Source organism: Chaetodon trifascialis, chromosome 10 (assembly GCF_039877785.1).
Source record: "Chaetodon trifascialis isolate fChaTrf1 chromosome 10, fChaTrf1.hap1, whole genome shotgun sequence".
NCBI classification, from domain to species: Eukaryota; Metazoa; Chordata; class Actinopteri; order Chaetodontiformes; family Chaetodontidae; genus Chaetodon; species Chaetodon trifascialis.
The window spans coordinates 21,762,878-21,780,000 of NC_092065.1; the positions used below are offsets into that span (position 1 = coordinate 21,762,878).

The window sequence follows — 17,123 nt, forward strand, 5'->3', positions numbered from 1 at the left end:
TATTGTTATTCTCATTCCTCTGCAGTAGAGATTTAGAGATTTGGAGGTCTGTAGGCATAAATTTACTGCAAATACCTGGTGATGCTCAGTAAGAATATCTAAGAAGAAGAAGAATTGGAGGGACAATCTCCTTTATTTGTCACACAATTACATACATGCAACACACGCCATGCAATTTGGTGAAATTTGTCCTCGCCTTCCTCTGTGGCAGACCAGGAGCGGTGGGCTGCCATCTGACCGGCGCCCGGGGACCCAATCTCTTTCGTCACCATTGGTCAGGTGGTGCTCTTTTTGCATGTTTTTAGTGGGGATATTTTTATGGAGGATACCCCCAGGTGAGCACAGGGAGAATATGCAAAGTCCACACAGAAAGGCCCTTTTTCCTCGAGCAGCAGGCACTGAAGGCATGGTGGAGGACATGCCACCAACGCCCACAGCGGGATTCGAACCGGGACCTTCTAGCTGTGAGGCGACAGTGTTACCACTTCTGCCACATGGAATGTTTTTCACCTTATATGAGGAAATGGCAACAAACCTACTTAGTGTGGATTAAAGGCATCCTCCACAGATTTACACAGACGGACAAACAGCAACAGCAAACAGTTGTACTGTATGTCTTCTATGGCTCAAGAGGGAGTTTTCCAAAGTCTAAAGAAGACTTAAGAGTCTATAGCCATGCTAGCACCTTGGTGATGATGCTTGGAAGGCATAATGTTTACCATTGTTACCATCTTAGTTTAGTATGTCAACATGCTAACATTTACTAATTTACCCTGAACAACAAAGCACAGCTGAGGTTGGTGGGAATGTCATCAATGACTTTTCCAGGACTTGCCAGGCATCATCAGGAAGGCACCAGATCTGTGGGGCATCACAATGCCAGCAGAACAACCCGCACTTGCTTGCACCATCTTAGGCGGGGACGTTTACAACTACGAGCCGCAGGTCAAAACTCCCTCACTGTGGCCTCGCGTCACGGAGCCCCAGCCCTTCTGGAATGCAGCATTTTCCAAACCCAGAAAAACTGAAAGTGCCAGTTTCCAGGTACAAGCCTTTCACCAGAGTCCACAAAAACACAGAAAATTTTTTTTTCTCTCTGTTTGGCTGCTAGGGAAGAGTCTAGCTACCATACTTCTTCTGAAGGCAACCTTCTTTGGCAGGTGTAAGCCATTACTGCAGACTCCTTGGGATCAAGTTTACACGGACCAATTCTGACCATTCACACCAGTGTGGCTTTCAGATTGCTGCATAGTGCTGCCTCCACTATGGTCTAAGTTTCTCTGCTTTCAAGTCCTGAAATCCCCCACCTGTCCATGGTTCCACCTGACTGCCATGACTTCCAAGTAGTTTTCAGCAAATGCCAAACCCAAACCATTGACCCCTTGCCCAGCACACCTCTCCATTGCAGATGCCTGTACAACCTCTCCAAGGCTGTGATACACCAAGGACTCCTTGGCCAAAGGAATCATGTCTCGGTCAATATCACCCCTTGGTGCCGCTTTAGTCTTCATTAATAAAAATGACAAAACCCTCCACCTGTGCATTGATTTCAGAGGACTCAACAACATAAAGGTAAGGAACAGCATCCTTTGCCTGATTTGAACTCTGCCTCCAAGGTGCCAGAGTGTTAATAAGACTGGATCTCTGCAATGCTTATCACCTGGTTGAAGATGAAGATGAGTGGAAGACAGCCTTTAATACACCACTTTGGTGTCTGTTTACTTGGATGATATCCTGATCTTGTCCACAAGTCTCTCTAACCATGTTCAACATGTCTGCTAAGTTCTCCAGCAGCTCCTGGAGGACTGTCAGTCTGTTAAGGCAGGGAATGAGTTTCATACCCCATCTACCAAGGACAGGTGAAAATGGGCCCAGCCAAAGTGTCCAATAGTGGCCTCACCCAGCCAGCTCTGAGACTTCAAAGTTTCATTGGCTTTCTACATTTCTACTTGCAGAACTACAGCTGCATCATCTCCACACTAACAATTCTAACTTCCACCCTTCCAACAGTTTCAGTGGACTCCAGTGGCCTAAGTAGCATTCCAGGATCTTAGGAACTGTTCCACCTCAGCACCTATCCTCATTCAGCCGGACACGTTGAACCAGTACATCGTAGAATTTGACACCATCGGACAATGGCATGGGGGTGGTCCTCTTGCAATGTTCCTTGGAGGATGGTAACTTCATCCTTGTGCCTTTCTCTCTCATCAATTCTCCCCCATGATGCAGGTAATTGTGAGCTCCTGGTAGTGAAGTTGGCATTGGAGAAGTAGCAGCATTGACTTGAAGGGTGTAGGCTGCCCCTCCTGGTCATGTCAACAGACAATACAAACCTGGCATACATCCAGTTTGTAAGGCGTCTCAATGCTTCTCAAACCAAATGGACTTTGTTTTTTGGCCGTGTCAATTTCACCCTAACCAGGCCAGACACCAGAAACATCAAACCCAATTTTCTGTCTCATCTGTATGCGTCATTGCAGCTGTCACTTGGGAAATTGAAACTCAAGTGCCACCTGTGACACCTGCCTGTGATGTCTGCCTCTGTGTAGAGTGCCTTTGTTATTTTCAGTCTTTTTAGTTTAGCCCTTCCCTCTGTCTCTGTCTTGCTGCACACCTGCCCCTCATCTGTAATCACCACACCTGTCTTCAATCAAGTCTTCCACTTCGCTACAAAAACCCAGCACCGACAACCAGTCTCCTCCAGATCATTGTGCCATGCATCCTTTGTCTATGTGTCACCTTTCTGGCATGGAAATTTGTGTCAATTTTCCATTGATTTACACCTGTACTCCCTGCCTTCAGCATTACCAGCCAGCAATCCCACCTCACCAAACCTGCCAGTCAGCTCATGTGCCTGGCATACTCTCTGCTAAGCCTTTGCCCTTAGATACCTGTCCCCCTCTCCACTGCCCAACTGTCCAGCCACCTCCTGATCATCTGTGCTAGTTTCAAATTAAGACTTGTTTTACCATACCTGCTGGTCTGTTGGCAGCACTGGGCTCCAGCAACAATATTCCATTTAAATCAGACAAAACAACCTTCTGATTCATTTTACATTCATTTTTATTGGTCAGGTCTTCCAGCTACCTTACCTTTTTCAAATATCTAAAATTCATTTATGTCTTCATGATATATTTAACAATCATACAACACTGATGAAATAAAACAATACTGGATATCATAGCATTCCATCAATATATTACACATCTACATACCATGTTTAAAAGCCTGAATCAGCTTTGTGGTGCACAAACATGAATACTTGAATGGGTCAAGTAAAGGGTGGTAATTCACCAGATGTCTTACTCTGATTCAGCACCAAAGACTACAGCTGCAGCCAAAATGTCAGCTTCAGAGTGATCTGAGTGAGAAGAGGAAAGATAACAAGTGGTCTTGATTTTATAACTCAGAAACCTGTGCAGCCAAAGATGTGAGCAACTCTTTACTTGAGTTTATGAGACCTGAATTTCATTGATATATTCTTACTGTGATCCTTATAAATGGTTCATCGTAAAGACACTGAATGTGTGTTTAATCATTCACAAGTGTGAAAGCACTCTGCACATTGATAATACACTTTCAGTGATTTTATTAACCAACATCTCCACTGAGTCATGTGTATTTTTATCATTAAAATTTTAAGAAGATATGGGCAGGGCAGGGTCAAACACAGTGTATCTCATAACACAGTCAGTCCAGGAACATACTGACTTACTGTCTGACCTACTTTTGCTGCAGGACAGGATTTCCCAATTTCCCAGAATGCATTTTAAAAAGGACAACATGACTTAAAGGTTCAAAGTTAAAAAAGTAGCATGCAACTGTCAAGTATTTAAAGCTGCATTTAATGCCTATTGCCTATTTATTCACACATCCAGAGTATCATAAGATTCATTTGTAGTCGTATTGGTATTCTGATGACCTTGTGGGCAATATTCACTCTCTTTTTGGCTCTGTTTTGGTCTCCACCAAATACTACCCAAAATACCAGCTAGTCACTAGCTTTGTCCTTCTGCTGTTTGCTGCGAGGCAGGTAGTGCACAGTGGGTTTATCAGATCTTTTCATTGAAAACAGCTGCCTGCAGACCAGCAAACCAAAACAATGAACTGACACAGGCTTGAACGAGTAAGAATTCTCGGTGGGTTGATCCCGATCCATTGCAAAACAAAAAAATTCCAGCCATGCTGCTTTAAGTTTGGGTTGGTTTTTGCTTTAATCATGCACCAACCTCAGGACCCGCTCATGTCAAGAAACTATGGTAGAACACGGTTGCGGTGCATCACAGTCTCATAACTAGAGACCATTATTTTATGCACTGCAATATTTTGATATTTCTTCAGAGAACTTAAACAATGACAGCAACATCACATCAGCAGAATTACAACTGAGTCTGACTTGGATTTGAACTTTCAGAGGTCTCAAACAATTCAGGCCAGAATTAAGATAAAAATGGTCAACAAACCTTTCTGACCGCAGACATTTTGACTTGCAGGGAAAATTAACAACGGCTCGGTTCCACTTAGGTGTGTCTGAATCCATGACACTAATTCCAGTAGCGTAGACTTTAAAACCTAAATGGAATGTAGCCATTATTCATATAATTTGTTGTTTGAAAAGTCAAAATGTCTGAGATTGTCAAAAGGCATTCTGGGGAGTCTGACTAGACAACACAGGCTGAGGGAGAATGGGTAAAGTGCAACACGTCAACACTGAGTATCTCTTGGACAGAATGTTACTGGGTCATAATATAAGAAAAGGAAAAGTGTTTTCCTTTCAGATGGTTGGAATTTTCAGATGTTGCCCTGTGACGACAACTTTCAAATATTACAATACACGACCGATAAACTAAAATAAAGTGTTGTATTTCTTTAGCAGTTCGCTGAGGTTCATGGCTTACTGTCGGCATCATGTGAAGTGTGAATCCTGGGTGGTGCTGACATCTATTCAGCCATCTTAATGTGCAAAAACATACCTGCCACACTGGGAAGCATTCAGTAACATCCCAGGAAGTGGTGCCAGCCCTGAGCACCATTTTTCAACATCTCAACAGCATGAGCTGCGTTCTGTCATATGCTTATAGTCGTTCTCATAGCCTATCATAGTGCTGAGTGTGCCTGTGGAATTAAAGTTACAAACTGAAGTTTCTATATGATGAGCCATACAAACACATCCATAATGTGGTTAATGATTCTAGTCACATGATTATATGGTTTCTTTCTCACTTCAGCAGAATACAAATAACTGTGACAACAAATCTGGACTGAAACAAAAACTAGCATGATTGGGTAATGTGTGATCACTGGCATGTGTGTACCAGACCCTACGGATTTTTTTAGATCGAATACAGATGTCAAATGTGGAAAATTCACGGCATCTCATGTGCCTATAATGTGGGTGACTGTTGTTCTAATTTTACGGCAGTGTTAAAGATATTTCTCTCTACAACTGACCTTTAGACAGCAAAAAGACCAACCATTAAAGTCAAGCATTTCTTGACACTAATGATCGTCTGAGCCTGCCAAAAAAATTTCTAATTTTCACCCAAAATGTGTTTTTCAGTATCAAAAATTGAGTAAATGACTGTAGCAAGTGTAGGTGCGTTACTTGTGTAACACATGTAAAGGCCAATGTCTGAAAGATTGCACACCTGTGTATGTCAGGCCCTACTGTGTCTATGTGTGTGTGTGTGCGTGTGTGTGTGTGTGTGTGTGTGTGTAGAGAGAGAGATAGAGATAGAGAGAGAGAGAGACTGGAATTCAGTGAAGCTTTAACCCTGTGTTGTATAAAAGGCCTTGCAACCAAAGGTGTTTTCTCCGCTGTAAGCCACATACAGAAAGCCGTCCTCGTCCTTCTCCTTGTCGTACAGTTGGCCCATAGTCAGACTGCAACACACAGCAGAAACCACACTCTGATTAGACCACACACAGAGTCAAGTAAAATCGATTATATTTACATCTCCAATATGGGTTTTGCGAAGATGGAAGCCTCCAATAGTGGTTAGTTTGTGCTGACGGACAGGATTTTGAAATCCATTTTCAATGCTAAAACCTACAGTGGTCCCACACAACACACACAACAGCAAAGCACAAACATTTAGGACAACGGAGTCCAGTTCAAGAACAACACATCCATACAGAAAAGAATTCATTATTCATTCATGTGCTTTCTAATTCCAAAGTCTCTCCACATATTTTCCAGCATGTTTATGGATTTGAGCCCATCCAATAAATCAGCATGGCAGATATTATTGATATTAAATTATCTCAAATATACAATACAGTTGTAGTCACTGTTGCTCGTATTGTTAGCCAGCTAGCTGTTGGCTAACGGTAAATGTCAGCAGATAAGTTGCAAGAAATGGCAACACAGAAATGCCAAATATACCATAAGTATGAAGTACTTCAGACACTGTGTGGCCATTACATAGATAGTCCTCTGTGAAGCACAGCTAGCCGATATTAGGATGGCTATTGCACCAAAACTTAGCTGGATTAGGTTCAGTAGGTTGAAACGTACTGTTTAAATCTGTTGGACCTCTGAACATATCAAACATCACAGCTGGAAGTTATCAGGTTTGGGCTGTTCTGTTTATGACCACCTCCAGCTGTGGCATAGCAGGGTATTACAGTACTAGGCTAAGAGCTGGTGTAAGAGCTGTGCCAGTTTCCACAAGAAGAGCATCATCAATACAATACAAAGCTCTGGGAAGCAGGTCAGATTCCTCAGATGTATTGTATGTATTTGCAACACAGCGGCATGTCGATAGCTATGAGAATACAATCAAAAGAAAAATCTGACACTGAGAACAGAGGTGTGGCTTCGTCCTCACAGGGAGACTCCCACACTAAGAGGTCAAATGTAGCTGCGTAGGAAAATGAAAAAGGAAAAAGGAAAGGAAAATGCATATCGCTTTAAGAAGGACAGGGCCTCACAGTACGCAATTTATATAATTGACAAAACATGGTTTCTAGTAAACGGAAACCTCTAGGGCTGAAAAATGAAGACAACATGAAATGGCAAAAATGCAGTTCCTCAAATGGCCACTTGAGGCTCGCTCCAAAGGTGAGTCCATCCCCATAGACCCCCACATTAAAATGGCCAACTTTACAGCACAAATAAACATGATTACAGCCTGGTACAAAAAAACTTGCATCATTATAATTATTCACAATGCCTCTTCAGAAACGTGTGGGTGATGCTACAGAGACTACGTCCATGTTTTATATTAGCCAGTGGTTTATAACTGGACCAATGTTGGAGTTTTGAAACTGATACTGATATCGATATTTAGGAGTTAAAAAAAACATAATGTACAACTGTCTTGATTCACATTCCTTGGTTTGTTTTTTTTGACCAAGATACTTAATAAGCCAGACATTTTTCAGAAAAATCAACTTGTCAGTACTTTGATCAATCATTCGACAAGAGGACTTTCATTTCATTCAGAAGCTGAACGCACAGCAGAACTTTAACCAATCCATCATTAATAACTGTTCATAATCGAGGAGCATTATACAGAAAAAAATGCTTTGAGCACTTCTTCAAATGAATCATAAAGATCGTTCATTTAAAAAAAAACCTGCACAGAATTACAACCTTTTTTTGCTGCCCTCTTTCATTAATAAATCATTTCACCATTGATTGTGAGAGCTGACCAGAAGAACCGTAAACAAATACAAACGTCAGCAAAAAGCTCTACAGTCTCTAGTGGCCCCTACACTGCATCTCGCATTGTGTCTCGCATTGTGTACCACCTTAAGGGGAGACATCTGCTGATGGAGACTGATGATACAAAACAGGAAAGCATTCTACCTTTAAGATCTCACTGTCTTACTTCCCTCCACTGTTACAGCTGCAGAAGTGTTGCTCTCACCTGGATTGGGGGACGGTCTTGTCCACGAAGAGGAAGATGGCTTTCTCTGAAGGCAGCTGGATGCGTTTCCTGATGATCCACATGAACTGGGCCACTGTGATGTCAGAGGGCACCAGGTACTTCCGCTTATCAATGTCCACAATCTGAGAGCCAGAAACCTTCTCCACTATCACCTGGAGCACATGCATCAACAGAAAACTGGCCTTTAACACTGCATGGTGTGGCATAGGTTGTACATCTCAGTATGTTCTGATATGCACAGTTTCACGAATGGAGTTCAGTGCTGCTACAGAACCTTTATAGGATGTGAAGTAATAAGTGTGTGTAATATTGGTGTGTCTGATTAGATTTCAGTAGGATACCTGTGTTAGTGCTGAGCCTGACATGTCCTATGATGGCCACTGCAGGAACGTTACTTATGTGCATATGGAAGCCTTAATTAATTCGTGTTTTGGCTGCATGTTGGCAAATATCCACTACAAACAAGCTGACACATGTATGACATCATCACAATTCCACAATTAATCACAATCTTATTTTATACGATGGTGTTTGAAAGTCAATATGAGTAAGGTGTTGGCAAAGAGTTGCCTCTTTACACATACAAAGGAGGAACATTGTCATTCATGTGGAGTTGTTTTTTGTTCCTTGCCTTGTGGCCAAGGGACAAAAGGAAGTGCATTCACTCTCTTTTTAAGGTCTGTTTTTCTTTCCAACAGGCCCTGAGGGAAATACTCACTGCTAAATGCTCCACTGTGTTCACCAATAAGACGCTAACTTTATCTGTGTGTCATCTGGTGCTGGGCAGGTTGTGTACAGTGGGTTTGTAAAAAAAAATTTTTTGCTGAAAACAGATGCCTGCTGTGTCAGAAACACAGAGTTGATAAGATCTCTGGGACTGAATCAAAGCATTGAGCTGAAAGATGCTACAGCATTAAGTGGAGTAAGCAGCAGGGTGTTAATTCTCTGTGGGCCCATCATTGCAAGCAGCCCCATTTACATGACACGTAGTCACCGGATCCACTGGGCAGGTCTACTTCACTGGTTTGTGTTCACTGGCTCTGCTGTTCCACCCAGCAGTTGTCCCATTAAACAGGTGCATAATGGAAGAACTAGTTAAGGGGATTGAGTTCAACAGGCATTATCGTCCACACAAAAGGCTCAAGGTATGCATTTCCCAGGCTTTAACACCTTATGGTATCCACAGTGTCATTCTGTATGCACTCTGATCTGTCGTCAGCGCTGCTGTATTCCCTTCCTGCCGGCGTGGCAGAGGTTACCTCGCAGGCTTTCTCAGAGATGTGCAGAGCGTGGGCGTGCTTTTGTTTGCCAGTGTGACAAATTAAAGTCTATCTGTAACGTAATATCACACATCAACAGCAGCAAGGGACTGGGAGGTTTTGAAGACCATTGTTTTGGATATGAGGCTGCTGATATTTGACACGCTAGTTCTGATTTTTATTTACATCGCTGCTCATCATTATTTTTATTCCCCATAATGAAAATTGGTTGATGTTTCTCCTTTCTGAGCCACAAGATATGAGGCTTTGATGGCCCAAATTTTCCTTACTGATGGATGACATGGGTGCTAGCTTACAAGCTAATTCTAGCTAACAAGCGCTTATTATTTTGGTTGACGCCTAATGTGCTGGAATTCTGCTGGAATATGCAGAGCAACATAGAGATAATACACACTAAAGTTATAGCGAATGCCTTCAAGTAAAATGTGAAAGCAATCAGCAGTAGCAACCGGCTGATTAGCCTTAATATTTTCAGTCCCATGGAACTTTACTGGATTCATAAATTCTGTATTCATGTTTGGGGCCCAAGCACCAGCAAGGACTGTGTTGTATTTCTAAAAAATATTATTTCTTTATTTATGTATTTTTTTTTACCACTTGGTCACATTTTTGAGCTGATAAAGGTCCTCGAAACCACATGAAACTCAGCACATGCATCAGAAGTGGTGAAAATTAGGAAGTGATATTGAGCTTGGGTGTGGCAAGGGGCCACAGTAGGGCCCCCAGCAGAGCAGCCCTCGTGGCACATTCCACCTAGATGTACAAAAACTGGTAAGCGGTGGTCTGCCACATCTAGATACAGAAAATCCTTTTGGTGCCAAGTGAAACCCAACAGGAAGTCATCCATCTTGAATTTAGTGTTTATTTCTTGTGCTTTACAGGTGTTGTACTTGAACAAACCCCTAGAGAAACAGTAGTTGTTCTACGTTGACTGTACATTGGTCAATCTGCCCTGAATTGCAGATCTGATAAGAGTCCAGGCCTGAGGACATTTACATGCCAATATTCAGTTATAGTCATAGCGCCACCTAATGACAACAGGAAATTACATGTTTTATATTTTGATGCGCTCCTGCTAGCAAGATGACCAGATCCACCTCGAATCTGATCAGAAAGGCCTTAAGACCCCGTGGATGCTTTATTGTGAAGATTGCGAGTTTTCATTTCATGGCGTTCCGGTGGCGCCGCAGCGTGTTTTCAGGCTTCGCCATGAAACAGGAAGCTGCTGTAACTGAAATATATACAACGTCCAATCTGCCCCGAACCTCACTTTTGATAGACATATACATAATATTGAATATTCATTCACTGTTATAGCGCCACCTACTGGCAACACCATGACCATTTGATATACATGAAAATTTCCAGGTGATTAACTAAGCAGAAAGGGGGAATTTAGGAAGTCAAAGGAAACACTCAGACTTAAAAATGAAACGTAATGGAAAACTGTGACCCTGGATCCCTGACCTCTGTCCAAAATCTAATCTGTCAATCAAAACTGTCATTACCACTCACTCGTTCTCTTCTTTCCCACCCATAAGTGCCACTCACTCGCCCAGCCAGTCACTTATCCACTGACTTTGTGTTACTCGCTCTGTCTGCACCTTAACCCCCACTCACAGCCAATAACACCTCCCCCTCACTCACCGGTACTCTGTCAGGATATTTGTTGCGTATTTTGGCTGACTCCACACATCGGTGCTCTGAGGGAGAGACAAGAAACAAACAGGAAGTCAGAGATTAAAGGGATGAGTGAGGCCTCTTGGGAGCCTAACTGCCAAATACTGCAAGCCTAGTCTGACACAGTGATCCATATGCAAGATCAAGCACAGCAGAAAGGCTGACAGTGGCCTGCACAGACAGAGTGGATGCTTTGTTCAGGATACACCTACACACATAGTCAAAGAGTGATTATCTTCCGTCATTTGGGTAGGTTTAAATAATGAATGACATCGATTATCTTATTTAACATTTTAGCAATTGCCATTATCAAAGAGCAAGTGGTAGTCCATCTATTTCTGGTACACCTTGTAGGCAGAACCAGATGCAGCAGGCAGATGCTGAACAGAGGCCAGAGAGAGGAGGGTGAGGTGGTGGGTGATAAGATGTGGTGGAGCCATTTAGGTTCAACACATTGCACGCTTTCATTAGCCCAGATAAGAGGCCTACTTTTGGAAACATCTCTACTAAACTGGCAGCAGTGTTCCTTTAAAAAGGAGACTTGAGGTTATCTGAAGAGAACATGAAGTAGAGTAGAAGAGAAGTAGAGGAGCTAAGCTACAGATATGTCACTTACGGGGCTGCAAATCAACCTACTCAAGCTGTGTAATGAGAGAACTTTACACCAAACTTCATTCAAAATTCTTGTGAATGAAAATTCCCCCTCGAAACCTTAAAATGTTCAGGTTAGTGGAGCACACTACCAGCTCTGGAACGACTACGAAGTAAACTGTTCAGTTCAGCATCCATGTAATACATTCTCTATATACATACATGCACTAATTTCAATCAAATGTCCTGCTTTTTATTATTGTCCTTTGTTAGCAGAATATGCCCTGGATGGTAGTATAAAGCAGTGTGAAAAAAGTTGAAGACTATTGGGAGAAAGTGCTTTTATGTGGACTATTATTGCTGAAATAACTACAACACTTTGGAACAATTTTCTACCAAGGGCTGAAAGGGATTTTATTATTTTCATATAAGCAAGGCAGCATTCAATTGCCAGGTACTTGAATGGAATTAGGCGATGAAATGTGTCCATGCAAAAGAAAGACACGTTTCAAGGAGAAATCAGCTGACATCATAACCATGATGCATCAACAGCAAAGGTGAACCCGATTTTGACAGTGGTCATTTGACTTGCAGGAAGATCGTGTTAGCATGTGCTGCAAGTCATGCAATGTTATCCATTATGGATCGATTTACATTAGTCATGAGTGGGCCGCTGAGCCAAGCATGCATTTCTGCACCTATGTGGGATGATATGGCAAAACCGACGCGGAGAAAGCAAGCCAGAAAGGAGGGTGCATGACATGACAAGAACATCTCTTGTTTCATAACAACCCAAACCCCTTTTACCGAGGGAATGGTCCTCTTTAAACATCCATTTCATCTTTGCTGGATCCCCGCACTGAGGCGTGATGGTAGAGTTGGAATTCAGGTTTCTAAATCAGCGGATAACGTCGGCGAAATGTCCAAAAATCCAGACAAAAGCGATCAAAACAAAACGTCAACAATGTCTCTACCCGAAGCTTCCACCGTCTAGCTGAGAGGTGACGTCACTGTCTGACAGAGGGGTGGTGGAGATGCTGCTGCTTTCAGGTGCTGTCGGACAGAATACACCATCCATGATAAAGTACATGCAGGGTATTACCATGATTTTTTTTTTTTTTTTTTTTTTTGCTGAGACGTGAATTATGGATATGGAATGAAAGCATTTATAAAATAATGTAGCATAATGTGCAAGTAAAAAAAATGTAATTGATAATTATGAATTATGTTGAACTACAGCAAATAAATGCAGTGGATATTGTGATCTGAAATGTTGTAGAGAAGCACAAAATGGAAATACTCCAGTAAAGTACTTGTTAATTAATTGTAAGGAGATTTTATTTTATTTTTTTTTCCTTTTTTTAATCCAAGAAATATTTACCAGTCACCAGTCAGTTCTGTTATTCAGTGTGGGAAGAAGTGTGTGTATTCTAACTGCAGTTTCAAATACTAATCTATTACATCTTTATCGATAGGGATGGTTGCTGATTATGTGGGGACAACTAAACCGGATCTGAAATGGTCCTTAAATGATAAATGTCAGTTTTGTGTTGTCAGTGATGAATGAACGAGACGAGTTTATGGTTAGTGATATATTGAAACATGGCTCTGTTTTCATCGTATCACGACTGTTTTAATGCATTTCACATTCATTTTTACCCTTCTGTTTTTCAAACCATGTGCATTTTCATCACCTGCAATTATTTTTGTTACTTCCATGTCTTATATCAGCATGCTGGTCCCGCAGGGATGCGTTGTGTTATGTGATTGCTTCCACTGTGGTGAATACGCAGCAGCCTTTAAAGCATCAGTTCAACCACAAAACAAAACAAAACAAAGCAAAAAAGAATCTCAGCTGACTGTCAAGAGTTGGCGACCGTATAATTCAGCGGTGGGGATAACCATGCGTCAACACCCGCAAGCCGTGATTGCCCCGTTCCTCCCATTGTACCGTTGTGCTTGAATGGAGCGTCGACGCCATCACTGGCAGCCATGGTAACCGCGAGACGCGAAGATGAGCTCCAACATGGCGCGGTGCATGGCACAACAGTAGCTAGGGGGCTAATGGAAATAGCATGTTAACAAGCTACGTTTGGCAAGAAATTCGCTGTCAAAGACGATTTTATCTTGGAAGCTGTTAGATGGACATTACTTAACGAGACTCAGCCCGTGTTCGTCCATTGTTTCGGCGTCTTTGAGCGTTTACTCACGTTAATCCTACTGGCGTTAGCATCTGTGCTAGCTTGAACGTTCACTAGCTTAGCTCGGCTTAATGAGAAACAACAGTGGCGCTTACGAGCGTAACTTAGTTTATATCGTCTCCTATGGCTTTCTATGAAGTCTATGCTCATCCGGCTTTGATTCGGTACAAAACCAGTGTTTGCACTAAAGCCACTTTGTTTCTGGCTGTTGTTTTGTGCCTTACCTACATCCCACCTCTGCTGGTTGCCTACAGGAGCCAAGGTACACTGCTATAAGATAATGCCAAACCTGTATTTTCGATGCTTCTGTCGCTTTATGCTACATATACAAGTTACCCAGTTAAGTGTAAATACGCCTCAACTAAAATGCCTCTATAAAATGAATAGAAATACTTGTTCGCTCTTTAAAGCCATGTCATTTTAGGTTTCTGGATCAAAAGAAGCACCTATGAGGAACAAGCGGTTGTGAGGTTCCAGTACGAGACTCTGCTGGTGGCAGCAACCAGTTCTCAGGGAGACTATGTCGCCTGGAGCACCTTCCCCCATCTGAACAGCATGCTTGGCGCCAACCTCCGGATCCCTGCTGTCTCTGTAAGAGATTCACCGCAGTTCCCTCAAAAGTACACCACTGTCACTTCAGGCTTGTCACTTGTGCCTCAGTGGGTTGGCCTGTATTTACATTACAGCTGTGTTAGATGTTGTCGAACTCGCTAACCTCCGGTTTTTCCATGTGGGTGAACACACTCTACAGGTGAGAGAAGAGGACCTGAACCAGGACGGGAAGTTGGACCTCCTGAATTTTCAACTGCAGCTACCTCTAAAACCCGAGGAGCAAGTGTACAGTGTCCAGCTGCTGCTCACCTTCAGCTACCAGCTCTTTGTATGTATTCCACCACAGAGCCTCGTTCGTATGTACATGTACACTGTAGATGCATCACATGTCAAATACACATATATTCCCATGCAGCCTTTGCGTACATCACATGCACCAAGGTTTGACCCGTAGGCATTTGAGCCAGGATGGAATTTTTTATTATTTATGTTTTTTAATCTAAAAGTAGGTCATTTTATATCTAAATATCAGTATATTTACGATAAATGTCACCTTAAACTGATTTTAGGACTAGTGTTAGGATTGATCCCCCCCAATGTTTTTCTTTCTTTCTTTCTTTGCATTTTGCAGCGAATGTCCACTGTGGTGATGCAGAGCCTGGCCTATGTGCAGCATTCCTCCTCTGTCCCTGGATCTAAGCTGTTCATCAGCGGAGACCTGAGGCTGCAGCAGAAGACACCCCTGCCTCACAGAGGACTGTACAACATTTACAATGTGAGAGGACACCAACTTGCTATCTCTCTCTCTCTCTGAATGTAGAGTATTAAAAGAACCTGTTACCAGGCAGAACATGGACTCAAATTAAATATCATGCACCTGCACCCTTCAACACTGTCATTCTAATCCTCACAGTAATCACAGTACAAATATTTGATTTCAATATATTACCTATATCTAATGCTACCACATGCTGAAGTAGATGCTACACAAACAGATGATTCATTAGTTAAGCTATTGTTCTGTTTTGCCTCTTTTCTCTGTTGATGTCAAGGTGTCAGTGATCGATGGCTCCAGCCCTTTTGCAAGTGCATATGACCTTGAGAACATAATTGGGAGCTACCAGGACAGAAACTGTAAGTTGACAAAGGCTTTTATTTTGTTTGCTTCTTCTTATTACCAATGAATATAGTGTGTGCCTAAAACCAGAATCAGCTCAAGCTAAACCAACACTGCTGAGTCGGATTTAATACCAGAGCCTATTACGCCCATGGTACATATACGCATTTGTAACGTGTGCATATTGTAAAACGTGGCTTTTCTCTCTTTCTGTCTTTTCACCCTTTTCTTTTTCCTCCCACAGTGACCACAGTGCTGTCCTGTCCCATGCCCGTCTGGACTGTGGGACGAGCTGCTGGTTCTCCCTTTCAGCTTAATGCTAAGATCCATTACCCTTTGGAGATCATTAGATATCCTTTGATAAAAGCAGGAAAGTGTACATTGAGTGTGCCTTCTATGGTAACACTTCAACCCCCCCCCAACATTTAATAAATGTTTTATTACACACTATCATCTAGATGACATTTTCTAGCAAATATTAATGTACAGCATTTGTTGTTGTCAGCACAGTTATAATTGGTTGTGAATGCATATATTGTCACAGCTGTGTTTTACTGTATTGTCTTTGTCTGTTTATGCACCAGCCTTCACTTCTGGGCACCCGCATTAGGAGTTACAGCTGTTGACACATTGATAAGGCTTATATCATCTTACAACAACATTATGGTGTCTTAGAAATTTATTAAATATTCAATACATTGCTTCTGTGCCACATGAAGTCTGAATTTTGGAGCATTCCACAACTTTCCCAGTATCTAGTTGCTCCTGTCCCAACTTGTTTGAAACACGTTGTTGCATTGGATTCAGAATAAGCAGATATTTATAAAAATCAATGAAGCAGATGAGGTCAGACATTCAATATGTTGCTTCTGTATTGTATTCTGTTGAGTAAATGTCGAAAAGGCTAAGCAGATGATCACATTTACACAGTGGCTCAACTTCTTTGGAAACATGGTTGTAGATGAACAAGTAAACGGTAAAATGGAACGCATCAAGTGTGGATAAATCAGAATAATGGACCGCAGCTTTGGGTGCTCCATCTGCACAGAACATTTACCGCAGTATTTGTATGCTTCAGGAAAGAGGATGACCTAAGTGGAACTTCTACATCTCTGCACCACAGTTTATGCTATGGCACACATTATGTTGTCAAGGTCGCATCTGTCTGTCTGTGTTTGTGTACAGATATTTGTTTTAAAAAACTGTCCAGGTGCAGTACAGAGATGTCAAGGTTTTCTACATTTCTAAAATTTGTTTCCCCAGTTAATATATCCATATTTTAGTAGAAGATTTCCCAATGAAAACGGACCTTTCTGCCTTAACCGTCTCCATCCACCTATCGTCCTGGCTTCTGGGAAACCATCAAATTTGCCTGGATTCAGTACGTCAGTATCCTCCTCATCTTCCTCTGGGTCTTCGAGCGCATTCAGAGATTTGTTTTCCAGAACCAGGTCCTGACCACAGTACCCATACCAGCAGGGAAACCTCACCTCTCATGATGCAGCGGTAGTGCTTTGACCTTCAGGTACACAAGAACCACCGGGTTTCTTTTTACTTCCTAGTTTGACCTCATTACCTAACATCATGTTGACCAATTAAACTCCCAAGAACTTGCCGTATTCCATTGATAATTTGCCTGTATTTTTGTACAAACATGCTGAGAGAAGCAGAAGTTAATATATGTTTCAACCCTCTCCTGGACAGGTTTCTGTGCAGGCCCTCGTCTACAGGAGCTCCACTCGTTCTTGCACTGAAGATGCATGTCTTCTTCCACAGCAGTTCAAAGCGATGATGAAAATTTTAGAAG

General features: G+C 42.2%; 2 protein-coding genes across 2 annotated transcripts in view; one reads left to right on the top strand and one right to left on the bottom strand.

The window, feature by feature from the left end:
• Positions 1–3,045: 3,045 nt before the first annotated feature.
• Positions 3,046–12,465, bottom strand: gabarapl2 (GABA(A) receptor-associated protein like 2). The gene is made up of 4 exons (XM_070972152.1): positions 12,254–12,465; positions 10,823–10,878; positions 7,875–8,047; positions 3,046–5,883 (listed from the first exon to the last, which is right to left on the bottom strand). The coding sequence occupies exons 1-4, from the start codon at positions 12,285–12,287 to the stop codon at positions 5,769–5,771; spliced, it is 378 nt and encodes a 125-aa protein (XP_070828253.1). The 5' UTR covers positions 12,288–12,465; the 3' UTR covers positions 3,046–5,768.
• Positions 12,466–13,449: 984 nt separating this feature from the next.
• Positions 13,450–17,123, top strand: part of tmem231 (transmembrane protein 231) — a 4,040-nt gene continuing 366 nt past the window's right edge. The window contains exons 1-8 of the mRNA XM_070972150.1: positions 13,450–13,909; positions 14,072–14,238; positions 14,399–14,527; positions 14,831–14,974; positions 15,252–15,333; positions 15,561–15,666; positions 16,653–16,841; positions 17,021–17,123. The exon at positions 17,021–17,123 is cut by the window's right edge and continues 366 nt beyond it. Coding sequence (XP_070828251.1) covers positions 13,771–13,909; positions 14,072–14,238; positions 14,399–14,527; positions 14,831–14,974; positions 15,252–15,333; positions 15,561–15,666; positions 16,653–16,815 — 930 coding nt within the window. The 5' untranslated portion in view covers positions 13,450–13,770 and the 3' untranslated portion in view covers positions 16,816–16,841; positions 17,021–17,123. The remainder of the gene's footprint in view (positions 13,910–14,071; positions 14,239–14,398; positions 14,528–14,830; positions 14,975–15,251; positions 15,334–15,560; positions 15,667–16,652; positions 16,842–17,020) is intronic.